Source organism: Botrytis cinerea, chromosome 4 (assembly GCF_000143535.2).
Source record: "Botrytis cinerea B05.10 chromosome 4, complete sequence".
Taxonomy (NCBI): Eukaryota; Fungi; Ascomycota; class Leotiomycetes; order Helotiales; family Sclerotiniaceae; genus Botrytis; species Botrytis cinerea.
The window spans coordinates 1,060,662-1,083,976 of NC_037313.1; the positions used below are offsets into that span (position 1 = coordinate 1,060,662).

Here is a 23,315-nt window from a genome sequence, read left to right on the forward strand (position 1 = left end):
GATTTTTCATTGAATTGATATACCGAAATTCAAAGTAGGAGATAAGCTTGTGCAAACTTGAATTTTAGTCTGTAAAAAAATGAGTATACAGATCCGGTACTCTTTAAAGACACACCCTCTTGTAACCAATCCAAAATAAAATAAAATAAAAACAAAACAAAACACAACAAAACAAATTCAATACACAAGCCCAAAATCCCCCAAGCAATACCCAAATCAAGACTCGAGAGGACAGTAAAACGAACAGCTTTCCCCCTCAAAAAACATCAACATCAACATCAGCCTCAACCCAAATCAACCCAACCCAATATCAACACGCAAACCACCCCAAAAATTTCAACCCTCATAAATACAATCACATCTCCGCATTAAACTTCACAATAAAAAATAAACAAACACAAAGATCACATTCTATTCTATTTCATCCCAGATTCCCCAATTCCCAAGTTCCAATTGATTTCTAATAATATATACTCTAAAAATCACCAGACTAACAATACTTATCTAATAACTTGAATGATCATCTCTAACTCCATTCCATTTGATCCCGATATGTACTCTAAAAACTTTACAACATAGCCATACCCATAGCCAAAACACCCATTAAGAGGGCAGTGACACTTATGCTATTGATACTCGCTGTCGACTTAGAATCGGTAGAAGAAGTTGATTTTTCCGTTGCAGCTATTGAATTCCACATGTTAGTCTTTATCTCTTCTCTCCCCTCTCTTTTTCAAAAATGAACCGAATAAAAAACAACTCACCATTAGAAACCGAAATACCCATATTCTGACACTCAGCCATCAAAGTAGTATTCGCCTCCAACATCATGACCTGCATACTAGCCACACTAGCCGCAGCTTTAATATTTGCCTCCTTTGTCGAATTGCCCTTGGCAATCTTACTCAACTTCGCATCATCCATAGCCAAATTTGCGACTTTTTGAAGGGCAACGACCATTTTACATTCATCGGCCATGAAGACTGCTGGACAAGCTGCTTGTAATGTAGCATTTGATTGTAATGTTTGAAGTTTGTCGGCGGCATCTGAAGCTTTGAGTTCGATTTCTGCTACTTTGGTCATGTCATTGTTGACGGTCGCTGAGACCAGTGTTTGGTTGGCAGCGAAGTCAACAAATTTTTGGAGGAGAAATTGTTGATTGCATGATGAATTGGTCATGATTGCTGAATCAATGACAGCGCAGTCGGACATGAGGGTAGTGTTGCTTTGAAGCTCCGTGAGTTTCACAGAAGCGGCGGAAGCTTGAGCTTGGAGAGAAGCAGCTCTTGTCGCGTTGTCTAATAGGTATTAGTCTAGCCGTCTTAAGGTTGATATATAGAGAGCCGAGAAGTTTGGTGAAATTCAGGGGATCTTAGAGGTATAACATACTTCCGGTGATAGCATCGACCTTGGTTTGATTGCTGGCCAATTGAACCAAGGCATTCAACTTCAACATTTCTTTACATGTCTGAGTCTCAGTAAGGGTTCTGTTAGTACCCTGAGCTGCCACAACAGTGGAGAGGAGGAAAGAGACAAAAATTGTTGAATATTGCATAATTGTTAGGAAAAAGATAGAACCGGTCTAGATAAAATAGAATAGAATATTAAACGGACCTGCCGGGAAGTAAAGATGTATAGAAGGAGTGAAAGAAGATATTGTGAGTTAGAGTAATAGAAAAGGAATGCTTGTGAGCGACTTTCAATACTTATATGGACGTTTGATACTTTGTACACTAAATGAAATTCATTATCCCACATACATGAAGCCAATCCATGTTTCGGATGACAAGAAATCGTGGACCATTGACTTGATCTCGAGAACAGATGGATAATTGGATTGGTTGTGATTATTTGAAAGCTCTCGAGCCCATGTATTGGAACAGATCATGCTTGGGGATGCAATAACCATCCTGTCTCGCTGACGAGTCTTCTATTTTTGAGATTAAACCAAAAACAGCTAGCTGATCGAACCTGCCGACTTTTCAGACCATCTTGCAGGCTTCTATACGATACCAATTTCTCTAACGTTCTGTTTGCGAGATTTGTAACGCCATTGATCATTGATCCCCTTTCAGTATGCCTTGCAAGTTTTACGGGGTCATCTTGATTTAAGAAACATGGGTGAAATTACGCGAAACAATTAGGTTGCAGATCTCCCGCTTTGATGAACCTCAATTGGTGAACATTTGTTGTTTCAAAGTATTGACAAAGTGTCAATGCGGCTGTGATGAAAAGGGACACTTGTCATTGGGTATTTATTAAGTATATTGAACATGCAAAAGAAACGTTTGTTCATGGAGCCGTAGTTTAACGTTATGTGTGACGACACTAACGTTCCAATCTAGAGGTGCATTAAGCTTTCTACTGGGAAAGTTCAAGCATCCCTTCTCCGCTCTTTTCTCCAATCCACTAATTTGTGGGAGAATAATCTGCTGAGCCATTTCAAAGGTTCCTCAGAAAAGCTACTAGGGAACATATTCCACTCGATTTCATGTATCTTTTTGTTCACTAGTTCCTTCCCAATTTGGACCGGTTCGCCATTTTCTTTATATTCTACATCGGCCTCGATAATTGCTCCGTTTCGTGCCGTGAAGTTGGCCTTGAACTGTATCTCTGCATCAGTATTGTTGATCATGTGTCAATTTCCCGTGCTAAACTCACATCTGGCGGCAAGTCTCTGGGAAGCGGAAGCTGCGTCTTTTTGTTTTTTATTGATGTATCTGCTGAGAATGAAAATTGGGGAGTTTGTGAGAATATCCAATCTAAAGACTGTTTTCCAAATTGTCAGCTTAAGCTTCTGCAAAAGGGGGAATGGAGGGAGTTCTAATTACGCACAGTAAGCTCTTCCAAACCTTTAGATATCTCGGGAACTTCTTTGACATCCTCCCGTAAAAGTATTGGTTCTTGAGAACCATACATCTTACTGAACTCCTCTACTACTGCTTTTTCGAATGCCTTGTTTTGGATCTTGACATTTGCAACTGAAGAGCTGACACTTTCCACACCACGAGCAGTGATGAATCTCATTGCAGGGGACCTCAGGAATTTTCCAATGTTTGAAATGTTTGGAGAGTTTAGTAAACAAGTACCATGGTGAAGAGATCTTTCCCTTGTTAACTTATAGGCCGAACCTGATACCTTGAATATTTTAAACCCACTTCCACCCACGTTTGTTGGCTTCAATACTATATCATGTCGAGCATTAACCATAGCACGATCAACACCAAGTTTATGTAAAGCTCTCACTACCATCTCGGCATGCTTATCGCGATCGAAATGCGACGTAGGACATATGACACAGTAATTGACATTTCCAAGATCGTGAAAGACGGTTCCTCCCCCCGAACGGCGTCGAACCAAGGCTACATCTCCAATCGGGGATTGTGCGAGCAGACCAAGATTCACTTCATTCCAAGGGTTTTGATTTCGTCCAATAACAATACTGCGTTCATTGGTGTAGAGAAATAAGACCGTAGAATCTGCGGGGGTCTTCTGCAGAAGATAGTGTTCGATGGACAAGTTAATGAATGGATCGTTCGTTCGTGATATGTATATTTGGGATTTGTTGACTGGATTGGTAGCTTCTTGGACGAATTTCCCTATTGACACACTGCTATGAGTAGAAACATTTCTGCGAACAAAGAGCTCTGTGGATATCGTGCTTCTGCCACGCAATATGCATTGGCGCATCAATCCTCTCGAAGGAATGACTGATTTTTGGTACATCTGGAGAGACTCAAGCACCCAAGCAGCCAATATACTCTTCGGACGTTGAATTTGTTGCCTTCTCCATACAAAATTCGGAGATGGTTCAATTTGTCTAGTGAGTTGACCGGGGTATTCTTCGGGATATTACCACATTCACGGCAGAACCTCTCGATGACCAGGGGATTTCTTTTCCCATCTCACATCATCCCACATCATCCCGACAAATCGGGTCCGGGCTCGGAAAAAGTAAAGTAAAGAAAGAGTCATCAACTCATTTTTTGATTTTTGTTAATATATAGAAAGACTCTTGTTGATGCCCTTTTCGACTTCACATAGCCAATCTCGCATCACAGTGCATATTCCTCATACTTCTTCTCAAAATGTCTACATTTGGCCAATATTTCAAAGTTACTACGTATGTACGAATCATTCAATCCAATTGACCGGCCCATCATTACCAAATTTACTTCCATTCAAAGTTACCCCTCCGTTCCAAAATCAGCAGAAAAAGACTGACTTATCTTCTTCTCATAGCTACGGAGAGTCGCATTGTCGCTCTGTAGGATGTATAGTCGATGGAGTTCCACCAGGAATGGAGCTCACAGAAGCAGATATTCAACCCCAAATGACTCGTCGTCGTCCCGGTCAATCCGCCCTCACCACTCCTCGCGATGAAAAAGACAAAGTCGAAATCCAATCTGGAACAGAATTCGGAATTACACTTGGCACACCGATTGGAATGATTGTTCGCAATCAAGATCAGCGACCACACGATTATGGAAACAAAACAATGGACCTTTACCCTCGCCCTTCTCATGCGGACTGGACATACCTCGAGAAGTACGGCGTCAAGGCTAGCAGTGGTGGAGGAAGAAGTAGCGCAAGAGAGACAATTGGTAGAGTGGCAGCCAGTGCCATTGCTGAAAAATATTTAAGACTCGCACATGGAATTGAGATTGTCGCATTTGTCTCTTCCGTCGGCAGTACCCATATGTTCCCACCAACTGCCGAACACCCAAGTCCTTCCACAAACCCCGCTTTCCTCTCACTTATACAAGACGTAACACGTGAACGTGTCGACGAATTCGTCCCAGTCCGCTGCCCTGACGCTAAGGCATCTGAGAAAATGGCCGAAATTATCGCAGAATATAGAGATAAACAAGACAGCATTGGAGGAACTGTTACTTGCGTAATCCGCAATGTTCCATCCGGACTTGGCGAACCTTGTTTCGATAAAATGGAAGCAATGCTCGCTCATGCTATGCTCAGTATCCCAGCCTCTAAAGGTTTCGAAATCGGATCCGGATTCGGTGGCTGTGAAGTCCCAGGTTCCAAACACAACGATCCATTTATTCTTGCTACTGAAGTACCACCTCTCGAGACTGGTGCATCAAAGAATGGAATTCCTCGTCCTAAATTAACAACCAAGACAAACAACTCTGCCGGTATTCAAGGAGGTATCACAAATGGTGCACCCATCTATTTCCGTGTAGCTTTCAAACCAGCAGCCACCATTGGTCAAGCTCAAGAAACTGCCACTTATGACGGTTCTGGCTCCGGTATTCTCGAAGCTAAGGGTCGTCACGATCCATGCGTTGTTCCTCGTGCAGTACCTATTGTAGAGGCAATGGCAGCTCTCACAGTTATCGATGCCTTGATGGCACAACAAGCCCGTCAAACTTCAAGAAGTCTGTTACCACCCCTCAAAAATATCGTACCTGCAAAATACACAGTAGTAGGTGGTGAAGCTGCAAAGGAGAAGATGGAAATACAGGATAAGGGAGTTGTAGGTGGTATTGATGGGGAGGTTTTAAATGGATCAAATTAACTCACTTTTAAGTGTAAATTGTAAATAGTTTTTGGGTAGAATAGAAGCGATAAATAGGCTATTTTCTTGAAATTTGGCGTTGTGTTTTCTGATCATATTAAAAATGGAAAGGCGATGACAATGTAAATTCGAAATTCAACTCTCATTATTTTACTTTTTACGAAAGCCATGCATTTACTTATGATCTGATATTGCCGCTAGATCTACCTTGTCGAAATTGGAACTACTCAACAACTTATCGAAGCGGGATGAAGACTAACGCCCCTGAATAATAGCCGCCTTAACTACCATAGGCGAAAACCCAACCGAGTGATCATTTATCCCGCCAAAAATAACCTTAATTCCTCATCACTCCAAACATCTCCACCACACAAATCAAAATAGGAATAAATTCACCAACTAAAACAAAACCTCTACTCCTCATCATCATACCACACTAAATCCATCCATACATCCCTGTGATTTTCTATTGGAAAATGGAGCACTCCCCACATAAAAATAAAATCGGAGAGGAAAAAAAATTCTCGCTTAGAGATGAAAATTTTGCGAGGAAAAAGTAAGTGCTCATCAACTCTGCTCTACATCTGTGGAAGATGAAGAAGAGAAGGGAGATGAACAGATGAATTGGACTAGCGGCGAATCGAACGCCGGACCTCTCCCATGCTAAGGGAACATTATACCACTAAACCACAAGCCCGTTTTTTGATATGAGAGAGAGATGGAGAAGGTTTATGAAGGAGGGGGAGTGGGGAGGGGAGGGAGATTAGGAGGGAGGGGTGTGGAGCTGTGAGGGAGGGGGACGAGTGGGGCGGAGAGGGGGACAGGTTTGGGTTTTGGGTGTGGACGTTATGCTTGTGTGGATGGATGGATGGATAGATAGATAGATGGATTATATATACTCCATATTCCGAAGAGCGAGGTAAGCTCAGTTAAAATATATGTCCCTTAGAAGTATCTACATCGTATGTATGTATAAATTTCATTATCTCTCTCGTTCTCTCATATATCATCTATCTTGTCTGCTTGGGACTCTTGTCTATTGTTCCAAGCTATCTATCTTGAATATTTAGAGATTTCCTATTCTGCCTACCTGTCTGTTTTATCTTTCAGGAATGAACGTGGAGTGTTTTTTTTTCTCTTTGAGGAGATAGGAAGTTTGGGGGGTTTGAGCATTTGTGAGATATTTTGTAGTTGGTTATTGGAAAAATATTTGGTGGATTTTTGTTGTGATTAGATGTGTTTGATTTTTCCGATGGGAAGGGGATTTTGAAATTGTTAGATGGAGAGATTGCTCTGTTCATGGTTCTCATTTTTCAATTTTTCTATGATTTGTCGCTATTATAGAAATAGTTCTTCAAACCTACTTCAGAAGTCTCCTACTTCAATGTTTCATTCCGTAAAAACATAGGTCAATAACGTTAAACCACTGTCGCTTTTTTCTTATACTTAGCGAATGCGAAGGGACTAGCTCTTTCAGTGACAATTATCTTCTATATATAGCCAGCTCTTTACACAGAACACAATATTTAGATTAGGACATACCATTATATGTGCCATGTCATCAGTGGTCTTATCAAATCAACACATTCCTATTCTTCAACCTAAGGAGCGAGGGGATAGGTAGTTATTTATTGTATTTCATTGCGAGTCGTCTTGATAAATATATTGTTCTTGAAGATGTTGCAAAAAGGTACACAAAAGATGATTATGCTCAACACTTAAGATGGATTAGGAAAGTTGGTGGATAGCAAACTCGAGGTTTTAAATTATATGAATTAAGTGTGTTAAGATTAGGTATAGATTTGCATCAAGTTGGTTATTTGAATATATGATCGATTAATTTTATTCCATCTAGAGGGAAAGTAGTAGAATGAAGGAGGGGAAAGAGAGGAAAGAGCGAAGAAAAAGTATAGAACTGAATTAATTCCCTTGTCTGATCGATTTTATAGGAGAGATGGCAAGAGAAAGAAAAGTTAACACGGGGAGAATGGGATGAGCGGGTTCAATAGGGGAATGAGTTTTATTTTTCTATGCCACTTAAATGTCCTGATCCATCCATATTATGATCAAAAGACGCGCAAACAGAGCCTATTTAAAAAGAAAAATCCAACTTGAAAGAACCTAGTTACCCGTGTCCTTTTATTTTCCATGTGGAAAGACGCTTTACAACATCTGGGTCCCAATCCTTTGCTCCTAATGCTAATATCTCTTCTAACGTCTCCTCTGCGATTGGAAATCGATCCCCCAGTCTTTCAAAAATAACTAGAATTATAAGGTAAGATCGGGGTCCCTTATTCCTTGCTGCAATTTTTAATATTTCTTCTGTAATCGGAATTTGATCCCCCAACTTTTCAAAGAGAATTTTCATTAAATATGTTGCATATGACCCCTCATTCCCTACTGCAGCTTTCAATATCTCTTCTGTAATTAGAAATTGATTCCCAAATCTTTCAAAAATAAACTGTATAACATCACATCCACATGACCCCTCATTCCCTGCTACAGCTTTTAATATCTCTTCTGTGATTAGAAATTGATTCTCAAATCTTTCAAAAAGAAACCGTGTAGTGGAATATCCACATAACCCCTTATTCCCTGCTGCAGCTTTTAATATATCTTCTGTGATTAGAAATTGATTCTCAAATCTTTCAAAAAGAAACTGTATAATATCATATCCATATAACCCCTCATTCCCTGCTGCAGCTTTTAATATCTCTTCTGTAATTAGAAATTGATTCCCTAATCTTTCAAAAAGAGACTGTCTAATATTATCTCTATATAACCCCTCATTTCCTGCTGCAGCTTTTAATATCTCTTCTGTGATTAGAAATTGATTCTCTAATTTTTCAAAAAGAAATTCTATAATAGCATATCCATTCCTTACATTTCCTGCTGCAGCTTTCAATATCTCTTCTGTGATTAGAAATTGATTCTCTAATCTTTCAAAAAGAAAATGTCTAATGTTATATTCATATAACCCCTCATTTCCTGCTGCAGCTTTTAATATCTCTTCTGTAATTAGAAATTGATTCCCTAATCTTTCAAAAAGAAATTCTATAATGGCATATCCATTCCTCAAATTTCCTGCTGCAGCTTTTAATACCTCTTCGGTGATCAAAATGTCCTCTCTTTCTTCTAGCAAAAGCTCAATCATTTCTAATCCGCAGTTTTCATTGGCTGCTGCTGTCTTGACTACTTCTTCTGTAATCGGGACATAGCCAGATCTTCTCTCGAGTAAGAGTGTCATTACTCTGCAACATGATAATGATGCAATCTTGATCAGATCTTCTTTTGAAACTTGAGCGGCGCTTTCTCCTGTCTCAAGGAGATTCTTCATTGCTTCTAGCTCTTCTGTCCCCTCCAGGAGTCCTTGCTCTCGATAACATGACTGCAGATCAGCTACACTAGTTAGTGTTTCTGGGTGTTCGACCCCTTGTAGTTGTTTTCTTTTCCGTATTACATGCAATAATAATTCCTCTGCGCGCTTATAATTTTTTGAATCCTTCAAGAATAGCGCAAAGTTGTGCAATCCGATCACTCCGTCAAATGTTTTCGACCCAGTCTCCAAATAATCATCCAAATTTGAGTACTCTCCTACTTCTGGATACTCGTCGATATCGGAATTCTCCTCAGCTTCTGAGCTCGAACCCATCTCTGAATTACCCTCCCATTCAATATGATCCAAAATCGATAATTCACCGCCTGTTGATGATAAAGACTGGCTTCTCTGGCGACTCCGCATTGATGAGCTCTTGCCTGTCTTCCAAAGTTTTCCCTCCGAACTTAAGCTTGAGGAAATAGGGGGATAACTTTCCTCTGTGAGTAGATCGATCTTCGTCTTTTGACTCTCATGTGTTTTTGAAGCTTCCCCAGTCGTTGAGTAGACATGCCCTAGATTTTTCTCGGATTCTCCCAAGTCCCAAACAAGTAAAAACTCACGCGGGAAAGTCATCTTCGAGCCTATAACTTTTGGCCACTTGGGACTTGCTGCAATCATGATCACAGAAAAATGATCCTTGCAAGATCTGATGATCGTTGGCTTTAACACTCCTTGTATAAGATACACGATGTCGCCTCTCTGTACGTTTTTTTCCACAGTCGGGAGATTCCAAGTAGTTCTCCTTTTCTTCGTTCTCTCCAAATACTTTAGAGCGTCAGTGCAAGAAATGTCCAATTTTACCGTGTCATTCCAAGGAGCATCAACTTCCACTGAATTCACCCAGCCAAGAACACATCCTTTGCTTCTGATTATTGCTTCCTTTCTGTCTTGCGGGAACCTCACATTTATCTCTTTACAAAGAATGAACCGGACAAGCTGCTGAAAGAGTTGTTCCCACAGAATGGTGTAGTCAGGGAGTAGGCCTGCTGAGGTAGGGCTATCAGAGCACATAGAGAGTAAAGCATAAACTTTATCACGATCATCGGTCGCTTCCCGGGTGTAATATGTTTCCATAAGCTCGCTTAAGGGGCGAATATCGAGGGAGAAATTGTCAGAACTACTTGTTGCATATTTTGGCCGAAGGGTTGCCTCCTTCATGAGATAAGTTACGGAACGAATCAGTCTTTGCAATCTTGGATAAGCTTCTAGATAGGCATTTGAAGCATTTAACCCTGCACAGAACGCATATCCGTCGATCTCAACAAGACCACACATGATCAGTATGTGCCGAGCTGCTGCAGCTTCTTGTAACACCTATACCAGATTTTAGTAACAGTTAACAACTTATCAAGTGATGTTTGCTCCCTTACCCAAATGCGACGAAACCATGGGCGTTGAAGCAGTGCAATAATTGCCTTCCGAGTTGTTTTCCTTGAAGAGATTTCAGATTGGTTTGCAGCAATGACTATTTCTTCAAGAGCTAGATCGCTATTGTCTGCTGCTTCTCCAAGCCAAACGACTACTTGGCTCGCTTTACTGTATATCTTCGCCATAAGCTGGACCTGATGACCTCTTTCACTTAGGTCTTCTTGATTGATACAAATGGCATCTATCCATATAATGCGGTCTAAAACGGGATCTCGAAGGCGTAAGAGAGCACTGTGAAGGTTTGCCCTGACAATCAAACTATGCCCATTTACGCAAATAGAACAAGAATTATCTGCATCTCCCCACACATACGATAAAGCTTCATATCGATGAGTACCTCTACCCGAATCATGTAGAGGATACACAAACAGCGTACAGTTGATATCAGCCTCCTCGTTCTCATTCGGCAAAATGCGAAGCAACCGAATATTATTAGACACCAGCGGTAGCGACGAATAAAGAGATTGAGACATGTCGCAGAACTCGTACACAGAGACTAGAATTTGTTTGGCGTGAATGTTTGTGATGATATGGACCAGATGGAACGATTGTAGTTTCAACACGATGGACAACAACAGAAAGGTGGGGAAGAGAGTGTAAACTTGCTTACGAATTAGTTTCCCAATGACCGTCCATCGATATGTGGAGAATTTTCCACTAATCCTCATGGGACAACATGTGAGCCCATTTAGGCATCTCGATACCAGTGCATATTATAGGTCCATGATAAATTGGCCCATTTGACCAATAGCAGTTTCTGACAACTCACTCAGAACAACCAATAGTCAACGGATTAGAACGTAGCCTTCGAGCTGTCAACTATCATAAAAACAGGATGAGTTAAGTATATTGAAAACTAACGTAACCTAGAAAAATATCATTTATCTACCTATGTAGTCTCTATGGATTGCACAATGCTCAAGTATAATTTGCACAACAGAATAATACCAACCGAAATCCTCTAAACCTTCTCAATCCCAGACTTACACCTAAAACCTAGCTATACTCATTAGAACCTACTAATCTCTCACCACTCAAGACCCAATATCTCTAATGCATAGATTCAGTCTTATAAGAAATGTCTCGAAAATGAATGATACATGAAGATAATGTCCACCCATGCCCCGCGAAAAGTTATACTTGACTTAGCCAACTCCAAAAATGACTATCGATTCCGATTTCTGGGATAAACGAGCCAAAGATTTTTCTTCAGTCCCGAGTTATGGGAGTAGAATCAGATTAGAGTCTCTCTGAAGGCGCTAAACCTAACCGTTCGTACCAGTCAACCCACTATCTGCCACTACCAAACGTCAACCTCCTTCCCCTGGTCTCACTTGAACTATTCAATGCTTCTAATGACCCAACTCCTCCCCCTAAGCTAATGCTCCTTTCATGTCCTCTCTCATAATCTCTTTCTCTATTCCCTCTAACCCTCCTCGGCACACCCCCCGTCAAATGACCCCCACCCTTTCTCAAAGCCTTCCTTTCTCTCTCCAAGTCCTCAAGTCTCTTGACCTCAACTCCAACACTCCTCACCGTATTTCTAGACCCCTGACTTCCAATACTCCATCCAGATCTCGCGCTTCTCATACTATCTCTTCCTACACTCGTGTCTCTTCTTCTCAAGAAACTTCCCATTTCCTTCTCCCAATCTTTGCCATTCCACGTTCTGAACTTCTCAATTTGCTTGATAACCCCCTCGCCAATCTCTTTCACTTGTACTCCAATCCCCGCGCCGTTTCTAGATGGGTCCTCAATTTCTTCTTCAATGATTCCATGACTAGATAGTACGGAGCATTCTTTAACATGCACAGGACTTGGTTCCTTGGGCATCACTAAACAATCCTGATAGAATTCAGGATCACGAAAACTAATGACCGAGTCTTCGAATCGTGTGTGATCAATCGTATCATCATCACTTAGCACTTCTTTCATAACGATTTGATCAATTCTGCCCAATTCATCACCAGAACCAAAATCCGATGAGCCATCCATATCATCATCGATAGAATATGGGTCTTTCGCTTTGCCCTTTTTCTTCAGAACAGGCGGCATATCTTCATCGTCGTCATCATTATCAATAGCGTACGGATCTTTCACTTTTTCCTTCTTCTTTGGGGCGGGTGGCAAATCCTCGTCTTCATCATCATCATCAATTGCATAGGGGTCCTTGACCTTCTTTCCTTTCTTCTTGGGCATTTCGTCTTCATCACCCTTTTCTCCACCACCACCACCACCACCAGCACCCAATCCATCGTCTTCATCCAATGCATAAGGGTCTTTAACCTTCTTTGCTTTTGGTCCCTTCTTCTTAACTGGCATTTTTGGTTCAGCCGGCTCCTCAGGCCCTGTACTAAAAATATCCAACAAATCGCTCACACCTCCCTTACTCTGCGTCAAATCTGCCGCCTCATAATGCGGTTTAATTTTAGCTTTCTGAATCGCTTCTACTCTCTTTCTTTCCTCCTCAAGATCATCCGCTTCATTATCTACCACTTCACTTGGCGGAGGGGGTGCTCTCATTGGTAACAATTCCAATTCTGGAAATGGTACTTTTCCATCCATAGTCATCGAACCTCTTCTCCCCAAACTCCCCGAGTGAAATGCATGACTCTTCTGATCCTCCTGAATCCTATAATCCATCCAAGCTATTTTGATTTTCCGACTCCACCGTTTGATCCACGGCTCTGCAGCTTCAATTGCATCCAATTCCTCATCGGATAGAACTTGAGAATCACTAAGATCACTACTATTCTCAGTATACATACCTGGCCTTCTCCTCCTTCTCGTACCGCAAGAATGATCCGATATTCCCAAAGCCTCATTTCCCGCTCTTAAAATGGCAAAATCTTTGGTTTCAACAGATGCCTCTACACCCGCACTTTCATGGCCCCTAGCATTTCTTTCATGACTGGGAAATCTGCACCAAGCTTCTGGGAATTGCTCAATATGATGGATCTTCGGTTTACCTCTCGAGCCAAACTTTCGGCTTTCATATTTAGATTTTGATGCAACTCCAGCTAGTTCTGCCTCCCAATCTCCAAAAATGTCATCTCCGTCTTGATTGTCCTTGCGTGCTTTGGATCTATCTGATACAGCACCTTTTACTGCTTTCATCCAAACAGCAGCGGAGTCATCCTGACTAGTATCCATTCTTCTCCTATTGTCATCCCTAGTCGTGGAGCGATTCCTAGCTCGTGGGCCTCTCCACTGTGGTGCCCCACCTTGAGGATCATTGCCAGGCTTTTGAACCCTTGATTTTGGTGGAGCAATTGGAACAATTGCAGGTGCTGCTTTGGGCCCTTTCTTTTCCTTTGGAGCAGAATCTGAATCGTGATGACCCACATTGATATGAGGAATATGTGGAATGTGAGGGGTTGGAATATCAAAATGGGGAGTATGAAGAAGCGATGAGGCATCGGGAAAATGAGGTGTGGGCAAGTCAATATGCATAGAAGTACCGATACGAGCAAGAGTATCAGGAAAATGAAGTTCCGGAGTCGGAGCATGTATGGATGTGCTAATGCGAGCCAGAACACCAGGCTCATGAGCGTCTACCGTGTTGATACTCGGAGACTCGGGAACTGGCAATCTAATGGATGGTATATTAGGAGGTATAGATATTTTCCGTTGAGCCTCCTTTGCGGTCATCTCAGCGCCCAAGCCTAGCCTGGCATCCAAAGCAGATGGTCGTCGTGCAGTACCAGAATCGGCTCTACTTCTTCGATGATCATCTGCCGGACCATCGTATCCACCCAGACTAGCTAGGCGTTTGATTCTGCGAAATGCAGAAAACTTGCCTTTTACTGGAGTATCGATTGAATCATCAACAATGGGGGTTCGATGTCTTTCCGAAGTTTTTTTCGCCGAAGTTGAATAACGTGCAGAGCTTCTTCTACCTAGAGTTGTGGGAGTAGAGGTGAATCTATACCCGAATCCCGATCTATGCGGTGGAGGAGCAAGTAGCAGATCCTCTTCCACAAGATCACGGCTTCTTTTCAGTGAGCAAGCCCTGACAAGCTTCTGAAATGGAGATTTGGTTTGAGGGGTGAGTGAAATATCAAACTCTTCGCGAAACTTGCTTGATATTGGTGTACTTGGAGGTCGACGCAAATCGGATGAAGCAAACCGTGCTTGAATATGACTCAATTCCAGTTCTCGCTCTCGAAAACTGGTAGTTTCAGAAGCAAAAAGTGAGCTCTCATCAATTTGTTTAGCGGAGTATCTGCTTAAAGGGGCATGAAGGCTTGTTAACGATACGTTGATTGTGGTAGGTGTATCGCACCCCATTGCTGCTGGCATTAATGGCGAGCGAAGAGGACTAATCATCTCATCAATTACTTGCTATCATGTCAGTGAAATGTAAACATCAATGTCAAAAGGCTCATACCTTGTGGCTCCACCATTGTAGGGATGCTTCTATTCATTGACATGAAAGAAGAAAGCTCAAACCTTGAACATTCTGGCGAAGGCTGAATACTATTCGGCACGGTAGGGTAAAATGAAGATGTTCCATCATTTGGTGTTTTCCCCCAATTTGGTGGCACTAGCTCGCTCAAAGCAATTGATGGACATGAAGGAATTGATATTGTTTCCGATGGGTTTCTCATATACCTAGCACGACTATTTGTCGCAGTACTAATTCCAGAAGCTTCACGGTGATGCTTCTCCCAGCTGACCAGTTGTGGTGACGAGCAAGAGCTCTGCAGAAGACGTTTAGAAATATCCATATCCTGCAAATGCATATTTGAAAAGCTTCCGCTGCCATCAACCCCACCAAATCCAGTATCTGAACGTGGTGGACGCATAAATGATGGCTCTTTCTGTGCAGTGCTAACTTCCGAAGTAGTGATACCTTGCGAAGGTAATTGGAGCCCCTGAGTTTTTAGCCAGCGTGGCAGTGTTTGAGTTCCCACGTTTGCAACATCCGTCGCTGACTGTATTGGAGCATCAAATTGTTGACTTAACCTTCGAAGATGCGCTCCACGATTGTTTTTATGAGAAGTATATGATAATCGCCAACTTGAGGCTGTACTTGGGTTAAGGGTAGTCAAATTTGGTAATATTTGAGCCTCTATTAGAGGTGTTGAAGGTATAGAACAAACCTCACTGTCTGTTTTTCTCAGGTGGTGTTTTTCAGGCTGGAAAAAGTCAATTTCACTTGGTGTAGGAAAAGGACCAGGTGAACTGTATCTTCGGGGTGGAGTGTTGACCGGTTTGAGAAGATTGGGGTTAGGATCACCAGGACCCAAATATGTTCGGGACTTTCCTCTATCTGCTGGTTTCAAAAGTGATACCTTGCTGATGTTATCAAGCTTGATAGCTGATGGCGATACTTTACTCGCGTTATCATTATTGCTGGTAGAGAGAGACTTCTTGCTGCCATTGCTAACCGCTTCTGATCCAAAGGAAGAGCTCTGCCTAGAATAACTAATTAGAATCATGACTTTTTGTCAACATTCCAAAATATACTCACTTTCTGAAAATTGGAAAGTTGCCACTGTCCTCCGGTAAAACAGACTGCCTCTTCTGACCCTTGTCGGTCCTCGTAGCAGGACAATCCACTGTACTCATAGATTGAGCATCCTCATCATATCCATCATCATAACTCAATTCCTCTTCAATTCTCTTCTGCCTTATCCTCCTCAGTTCTTTTCTTCGCTCGACTTCTTCCTGGCTGGGTCCTATACTTCTTCTCTTATCGGCCTTTGCAATGCCAGATTCGCGGGAAAATGTTTTCATTAAACGGTTTTTGACGGATTTGAGTGTGTTGGAGCTGAGCATTTGCTTAACTTCCTGCCGCCTTTCGTCCTCGTCATCATCATCACTATCTCCTTCATCGACTACCACAATTCCGTTCTCTTTATCACTATCAGGGAAACATTCTCCTTCAAAAAGGGCTCTCATTTCTATTGCATCTTCCATTTTTGTAGCCGAGCCCCCCCATCTAGTGACTTCTGTTTGTAGTTCCCCAGTCCTTAAGTTCGAAGCTTTTCTTGGAGATTTACTCAGAGTGTTAACTGGGGTAAGTGATGGTGATCGTACAGGACGAGGTGAGGCTGCATCGGGGGAAGGAGGTTGACGACTGGTGCAACAAGTGGAAGAACCCATCTTCACCCAGGCTACATGGGCAAGATGGGATTATAACTGATTTAATGAAACCAAAATTTGATAGTATCCCAGAATTTTATTTTGGCTTGTTTATTGCAGAATGAAACATGTGGAAATGTTCAAATCGTGATTTTATTTAACATGTGCCTGTCATATTGGAAAGTACAATGGAGGCACGTAACAGAAGGATCGACTAATCAAGGAACCCCTTCCATTTTTGGGAATTCACATTACGATTGCGACTATGCTTTATACGACGGAGACATAGAAATCGCACTCGCAACTACTCACAAAGCTCGACTGCCTGTAGATGGCAATAAAATAACGCGAGAAACCTACAATTCTTGTACCACTACCACAGGTCAGATTTCTCCAAATAATAGTTGTTATTTTCTTAACATCGTCCCCATTGTTAGATAGTAGTCTCATTGAAACTCATCCTCAGCCTCAACAAATGATCCCACCAGGTCGATACAGGAATCAAGAAGATAAAGTTCTTGACGATGAATTGCGTATATCATTCATATTGATCTCGAATATGGTAGTAAACCATTACGGTAGTAGTCACAAGCTACAGCAATATAACGGCAGACATATACTTCTCAACCAAAGGCCAAAATCTAATATATATACAAACTTTTATCAAAAACTTCAAGAATACTCTACCACGTGTCTGGCGCTTTTGCCATATGCTGCCCCTTCCCATTGAATCCTGGGCTCTGAGATAACAGGAGCCTAGCCTTTGTTTCTCGCTCAATCTTAGCAGCCCATCTCTTGTCCATTAAACTAAGTTTTGCATTGTAAATGTCCCATAACTGAGGCATGAGTTGGACATCTTGAACACAATAATCCACGATTGCTGGATCAAGCGGCCTGTCATTGAAGACCTCATATCTCCCCCCTTTTTCTGGCGCAAATAGTTGTACACCACGCTTCTTTATTGAGCTCCGAACTTCGAGCTCTTCAGGAGTTTGCACAAGATCCTGATCCATGCATCTTCCAAGCCCGCTAAGAAATTTCTGACTGTGAGATCGAGTTGCAAGTTCCATGAGTTGAAGGTCAATGACCCCTTGTAGTTTAATGCCAAAGTGGCTGTACAGAGCATCAGAGTCATTTCTGACGTCGAAAATAACTTTTGGTATGAATATAGACTCCAGTATTGCTTTCAAGGTGAGGCCAGATGAGTTTGGAGTGGAAAATGCTTGTCCGCGAAGATTGTGAACATCCACGAGAAAGGTCCTTTTAGTCGGGAGGATATAGACTTGGAGGATCGCAATTGAGCCTTTGCGACCAATGTCGACACCCTCTAGGTCGATATAGACAGAGGGTGGACTAGTGGGCACATCACTACGGCCCAGCGAATCGATGAGTTCGACTATACCCTCGGGAGTGTCGGTAAGACTGATTGTGGGGATGGTATAAGCATCCATTTCTTTGACTCCAGTGGTAGGAAGTATAATACGATCTATGATTGTGTAGAGTATGTTTGGTGCTTTAAAAAGAGTCTTTCCGGTGAATCTAGACCTGTAATTTGTCAGCATTCACGGTCAATCAACAACATGAATTTTCATGAAGTGGCAATTTACTTAGTGTTAGTGCCAAGGAAAGTCGATTAACTAACCGTAAATGGAAAAAAGCCCCAGAAATAAATTTTGAGCTGCTTTTAAGTTGTCGTTGTGGGGAATTGAGAAGAGTGGTGGACACATTCGATTTGATGTATCTAATGGACAGACAAACATATCATGACGTTGATTGAATCATACTAGACTCATATTTCAAGAGGGAAACTTCCACATGTTTGTCTAGCAGAGGCATATTGCAATCATGGCAGATTTTATCTAGCCAATTCTGCCCAAGGTACTACCACCAGGATTTATTACTCCAGTTCCTGTCCTCTCAAATTACGAGAGAATCCAAAGAGTATTCGATTCAATGAATTCTTATCTCATCTAAATAAATTTATGTGAAATATCATAAAGACGTCGTATGGCCATCGGATGGTAGGCTCTGTGAATTGTTTGATCGTAGCCAAGTCTTCAATTCCGTGCCTCTTCCTGCTTTCCTTGAAACTTTTTCGAAGCAAGACCAATAGATGGATTATTGGAGCTGATATTTCCTTCAGGGGCTAGTGAAGAAAGTATTCTACGATGAAGTGCCACTTTGCAACGCCTCGTCCTAGACCATTTGTGCTTCATACAATATTGGACATGTCTACTTGCAAATCTTATAAATTTGCGGAATGCCTCTAGACTTGACCGGCAATAAGATAAAGACAAGGTCCGTCTCATGATAGCTATTACTTCAAAATCAAGCAAGGCTGTAAGCTTATATCTGAATAGCTCAACTAAAGCTCAGCCAGCAGTATTTGACCGCAGCTCCGACACCAAATATTCGGTAAAAGAAACGACTCTATACGATACTGAATCTAGCATTCTACATCAAAAGCCTAGCTCTCATCAAGTAGCATACGTATATTCAAGTAGCAACAATGAGAATAGAAAATCGCCAAAATAGGAGCTTTATCCCATACCTCAAATTATTGAAATTTCTCGTGCCCCCGAGCTTAATCTTTGAACGAGATACATCTTGATGATGTTTAATTGAGTTAAGTAACGCAAATTTACGCACAGATATTAGCTGGTCGGTTCTAGCAAAAAACCCCCTCAGTGGCCTTGCTGAATATTGGTGCATTCCAGAGATATAGCCCACGGAAGGCCATCTCTGATACAACCTGCCGGATCGAAATTTCAGAGTGTGATTTCCCCTCCAAAGTACTTTTCGCATGACAGTTGATGATTTACGAGACCGAGCAATAAGAATGATCTAAAACGCAATTGTATACAGTCCATAAGTGAAGAAAAACTGCGTGATATATTTTTCGGAAATTTTGGTCAAACACCCCAGATTTATAATGATAATGGATGAGAAGGGTTCACTGACAACCTATTATTGGAAACACGCTAAAGCCCGCATGCAGCATTGCGGCCGCATTTACCGGCGCATTGAGCTACGAAAGCATTCTGGCCAAACCATTGAATCCTCCCAATCCAATATCTCACTCACAACATGCTACCACGATAGCAAAAATGGCAAAAGCCAAATCGCACAGCAATCGCAGAAACCAAGATTCATCGAATCGTAATCCGGAAGAAGATGTTGGACTTCTCGCTGAAGAAGCAGGAAGTGAAGATGAGGATATCATAGTCCATTCTGGACAGGCGCAGGAACAAGGACATGATGAAACACATACACCTCGAACACCCAATCGTGTACGATTCGATTTACCACCGTCGCCGAATGGCGAATTGAGTGCGAATGATGGAGCGCCGCCTCTCTACGATGAAATACATGCACATCCCTCATCTCGAACCCAATCTTTTACACCCCTCCTAACGGGCATTGAAGCACCCTCCATCACTGTTGCCTCTAGTCCTTGGGACGACGACGAAGATGTACACACATGGGCTGAACGCGAGCGATCTCGTCCGAAATCGAATCTGCGGAATGCTTTTATGAATATGGCGAATAGTATTATCGGAGCCGGTATCATCGGACAACCTTACGCATTTCGTCAAGCTGGACTCTTAGCTGGAGTTATTCTTCTAATCGCGCTTACAATCACGGTGGACTGGACTATTAGACTTATTGTTATTAATTCGAAATTGAGTGGACGAGATAGTTTTCAGGGAACTGTGGAGTTTTGTTTCGGAAGGACGGGACTGATAGCTATCAGTGTTGCGCAATGGGCTTTTGCATTTGGGGGCATGATAGCTTTTTGTATCATTGTGGGAGATTCAATACCGCATGTTTTGACGGCGGTATTCCCAGGATTAAAAGATGTGCCAGTGCTGGGGCTACTGGCGAACAGGAGGGTCGTTATTGTGGTTTTTGTGTTGGGAATAAGTTATCCTTTGAGTTTATACCGGGACATTGCCAAGGTATATTTTCGTAACTTTATGGAAAAGCCATGCTAATCCCCGACAGTTGGCGAAAGCAAGCACTTTGGCACTGATTAGTATGATGATCATTCTATTCACAGTTGTAACACAAGGATTTATGGTACCCAAAGAAGACAGAGGGGAATTCACCACATCCCTCCTCACCATAAACGATGGCATCTTCCAAGCCATTGGCGTAATATCCTTCGGTTAGCCTCCACCCCCTTAATTCTATCTCTCACCAATTCAATTCAACTCAACTAACACACACCCTAGCCTTCGTCTGCCACCACAACTCCCTCCTAATCTACGGCTCCCTCCAAACCCCCACCATCGACCGATTCTCCACCGTAACCCACTACAGCACCTCCATCTCCATGGTAGCCTGTCTCTTAATGGCCCTCTCGGGCTTCCTAACCTTCGGTTCCAAAACCCTCGGCAACGTCCTCAACAACTTCCCCGCCACAAACCCCCTCGTCAACCTCGCCCGTCTCTGCTTCGGTCTCAACATGCTCACCACCCTCCCGCTCGAAGCATTCGTCTGTCGCGAAGTCATGTTCAACTACTGGTTCCCCGGCGACCCATTCAACATGCATCTGCATCTCATCTTCACCTCCGCCCTCGTCGTCAGCGCCATGATCCTAAGTCTCGTAACCTGTGATCTCGGCGCAGTATTCGAGTTAATCGGCGCAACCAGCGCCTGTGCCTTGGCATATATCTTACCACCATTATGTTACATAAAATTAACGAGAAGAACGTGGAGAACGTGGATGGCAGGCGCGTGTGTAGCGTTTGGGGGTGCGGTGATGCTTATTAGTCTTTTTCAGGCGTCGCGAAAAATGATTATGAATGAAGGCGGAGTTACAAAATGTGATTGGTGAGATAGATGGGTTGTTATTTAGATGGTAGATAGAATATAGTGTATAACATGTTTAATGAGATACTGATGAACTTTGCTATACTGTTCTCTGGATTATGAATTGGACTCCTCTTGCTATCTCATCGTACTCTCATCGAAAAGGCTTAAATGACTGGCACATAAAAGTCATCACTAGACATCGCACTACTATTCAACCTCCCCGTCGTATTTCACAATCCCATTATGCTCAAGGTTCACCCACGATCAATCACAAAAACTACATCATGTAAATCATATACTTCATATGTCATTCATTTATATTAAGCCTAGCTTACTAAGTATCAGATCATCCGAGCCATATTCTTCTCAATACAAGCCAGCCAGATCAAAGTAATACAGCAAGCAAGTAAGCGACATGTCTAAAAGCATACCCTCTGAAACATACGACGATTCTTTTATGTGACCACAACGCCGGGGAATATCATCAAAAGCAAGCGAGCGAGCAAGCGGGCAATTTACAAGAAAAGAGGAAAACAGAATTCAAGAGCTTAAGCCTTGGACTTCTTGGCTTTCTTAGCCTTGGTGACCTTCTTTGCTGGGACTTCAATCTCGGCTTCAACCTCGACTTCAGCTGGGGTTTCGACAACCTTGACTGCTGCCTTCTTAGATCTTGTCTTTCTTCCAACTGGGGCTTCGGGCTCGGCTTCGGGCTCAACGGGAGCTTCGACTGCCTTTGCTTTTGCGGCCTTCTTTCCCTTCTTTGGCTTCTCGACTGGAGCATCTTCGGTTGTAATGGTGGTTTCCTCCGTGGTGATTGTAGCAGCAGGAGTCTCCTCGACGACCTTGGTCTTCTTGACCTTCTTAGCCTTGACTGGCTCCTCAACTGCAGGAGCAGCTTCAATGGCCATGACGACATCTCCGTCTCCGGCAATTTCATCCTCAACGTTCTCAATTTCCTTGACTGGCTTCTTGGAAACACCCTTTGCGGATTTTATCTTTGGTGCCTCATATTCGTAACCGATTTGCTTCAATTTCTCTGCGGCGATCTCGCGCTTCTTCTCGGCCTTTTCTATTCTCTTCTCCCATTGCTCTTCTCCGGCACCTTGCTCTAATCTGCGACCCTCAATCTTGTTCCAAGGAACCTTTTTGAAGCGACGGTTGGCACCCTTGAACAAATCTTCAGGAAGTTGCTCATCAGGTACCAATTTAACCTTCAAGATATGGTTGAACAACAAATATTTGTCCATAGTCTTGGATACAATTTCTGCGACACCTCTGCTGGCGAATTGAATCCATGCGTAATGCTTGCTTGCACCAGTTCTTCTATTTCTTGACAGACGAATCTTGAGAATGTCTCCGAATTGAGAAAAGTAAGCTTTCATTTCCGCCTCGTAGAAACCGTGAGGAATGCAACCAATATAGACAACACCAGGAAGATCATTAGCAGCTTCTTCAGCAGCCTTCTTGATAGCTTTCTTCTGCTTCTTGCTGAGTTTTTCGAGGGCGTTTGGAACTTCTTGACCAGGTTCGAGTCCACCCTCCTTGGCATTCTCTTCCTCATCGTTATCCGATTCGAATCCCTTCAGAAGAGCTTCAGTTTGGTCATCCTCCTCTTCTTCTTCCTCTTCTTCGGATTCCTCGACTGGTTCCTCAACAACCTCTTTCTCTACAACCTTCTCAACAACCTTTGCCGCCTTCTTAGGTTTGGCAGCTTCCTTGGGCTTGACGGATTCAGTAGATTTTGGCGACTTCTTAGCCTTCTTTACTTTTGCGACCTCGTCCGCGGGAACTGCAGCAGCAGTGGAAGCTATGATTGAGTTAGAATGATCAATTAAAGCATTATAGAATAATACATACCTTTACGCTTGCGTGCTGTAATTTCAGCCATTGTATTTAAATTCGTAATACTTGTTTTGTTTGAAAAGGTTGTGTTGTGGTTATGATAGATAAATGTTTTTGCAGATAGGATTTTAGTATTTTAGAGTGCAGTGTGATTGTCCAACAAATTTTTTGGATTTTGCCAAATTATCTCCACGAGAATTCTCTTGCGACCATGGCTCTATA

The 23,315-nt window shown here is 42.4% G+C and overlaps 8 protein-coding genes across 8 annotated transcripts; 2 read left to right on the plus strand and 6 right to left on the minus strand.

The window, feature by feature from the left end:
* Positions 1 to 404: 404 nt before the first annotated feature.
* BCIN_04g02950 (hypothetical protein) lies at positions 405 to 1,716 on the minus strand. The gene is made up of 3 exons (XM_024692496.1): positions 1,390 to 1,716; positions 765 to 1,298; positions 405 to 684 (listed from the first exon to the last, which is right to left on the minus strand). The coding sequence occupies exons 1-3, from the start codon at positions 1,553 to 1,555 to the stop codon at positions 569 to 571; spliced, it is 816 nt and encodes a 271-aa protein (XP_024548271.1). The 5' UTR covers positions 1,556 to 1,716; the 3' UTR covers positions 405 to 568.
* A 366-nt stretch (positions 1,717 to 2,082) lies between these two features.
* Positions 2,083 to 3,821, minus strand: Bcaim22. The gene is made up of 3 exons (XM_024692497.1): positions 2,836 to 3,821; positions 2,662 to 2,769; positions 2,083 to 2,605 (listed from the first exon to the last, which is right to left on the minus strand). Exons 1-3 carry the CDS (start codon positions 3,724 to 3,726, stop codon positions 2,375 to 2,377), a joined length of 1,230 nt encoding a protein of 409 aa, XP_024548272.1. The 5' UTR covers positions 3,727 to 3,821; the 3' UTR covers positions 2,083 to 2,374.
* Positions 3,822 to 3,927: 106 nt separating this feature from the next.
* Positions 3,928 to 5,674, plus strand: Bcaro2. The gene is made up of 2 exons (XM_001557160.2): positions 3,928 to 4,123; positions 4,243 to 5,674. The coding sequence occupies exons 1-2, from the start codon at positions 4,089 to 4,091 to the stop codon at positions 5,534 to 5,536; spliced, it is 1,329 nt and encodes a 442-aa protein (XP_001557210.2). The 5' UTR covers positions 3,928 to 4,088; the 3' UTR covers positions 5,537 to 5,674.
* A 1,855-nt stretch (positions 5,675 to 7,529) lies between these two features.
* Positions 7,530 to 10,880, minus strand: BCIN_04g02980 (hypothetical protein). Its single transcript, XM_024692498.1, has 2 exons — positions 10,286 to 10,880; positions 7,530 to 10,229 (listed from the first exon to the last, which is right to left on the minus strand). The coding sequence occupies exons 1-2, from the start codon at positions 10,814 to 10,816 to the stop codon at positions 7,662 to 7,664; spliced, it is 3,099 nt and encodes a 1,032-aa protein (XP_024548273.1). The 5' UTR covers positions 10,817 to 10,880; the 3' UTR covers positions 7,530 to 7,661.
* A 355-nt stretch (positions 10,881 to 11,235) lies between these two features.
* Positions 11,236 to 16,551, minus strand: BCIN_04g02990 (hypothetical protein). Its single transcript, XM_024692499.1, has 3 exons — positions 15,820 to 16,551; positions 14,734 to 15,764; positions 11,236 to 14,683 (listed from the first exon to the last, which is right to left on the minus strand). The coding sequence occupies exons 1-3, from the start codon at positions 16,452 to 16,454 to the stop codon at positions 11,634 to 11,636; spliced, it is 4,716 nt and encodes a 1,571-aa protein (XP_024548274.1). The 5' UTR covers positions 16,455 to 16,551; the 3' UTR covers positions 11,236 to 11,633.
* A 248-nt stretch (positions 16,552 to 16,799) lies between these two features.
* BCIN_04g03000 (hypothetical protein) lies at positions 16,800 to 17,979 on the minus strand. Its single transcript, XM_001557156.2, has one exon. It carries the CDS (start codon positions 17,882 to 17,884, stop codon positions 17,117 to 17,119), a length of 768 nt encoding a protein of 255 aa, XP_001557206.2. The 5' UTR covers positions 17,885 to 17,979; the 3' UTR covers positions 16,800 to 17,116.
* A 1,509-nt stretch (positions 17,980 to 19,488) lies between these two features.
* On the plus strand, positions 19,489 to 21,321 carry Bcavt2. The gene is made up of 3 exons (XM_024692500.1): positions 19,489 to 20,392; positions 20,439 to 20,601; positions 20,669 to 21,321. The coding sequence occupies exons 1-3, from the start codon at positions 19,541 to 19,543 to the stop codon at positions 21,271 to 21,273; spliced, it is 1,620 nt and encodes a 539-aa protein (XP_024548275.1). The 5' UTR covers positions 19,489 to 19,540; the 3' UTR covers positions 21,274 to 21,321.
* Positions 21,322 to 21,536: 215 nt separating this feature from the next.
* Bcnop15 lies at positions 21,537 to 23,251 on the minus strand. The gene is made up of 2 exons (XM_001557153.2): positions 23,109 to 23,251; positions 21,537 to 23,058 (listed from the first exon to the last, which is right to left on the minus strand). Exons 1-2 carry the CDS (start codon positions 23,137 to 23,139, stop codon positions 21,800 to 21,802), a joined length of 1,290 nt encoding a protein of 429 aa, XP_001557203.2. The 5' UTR covers positions 23,140 to 23,251; the 3' UTR covers positions 21,537 to 21,799.
* Positions 23,252 to 23,315: the final 64 nt, after the last annotated feature.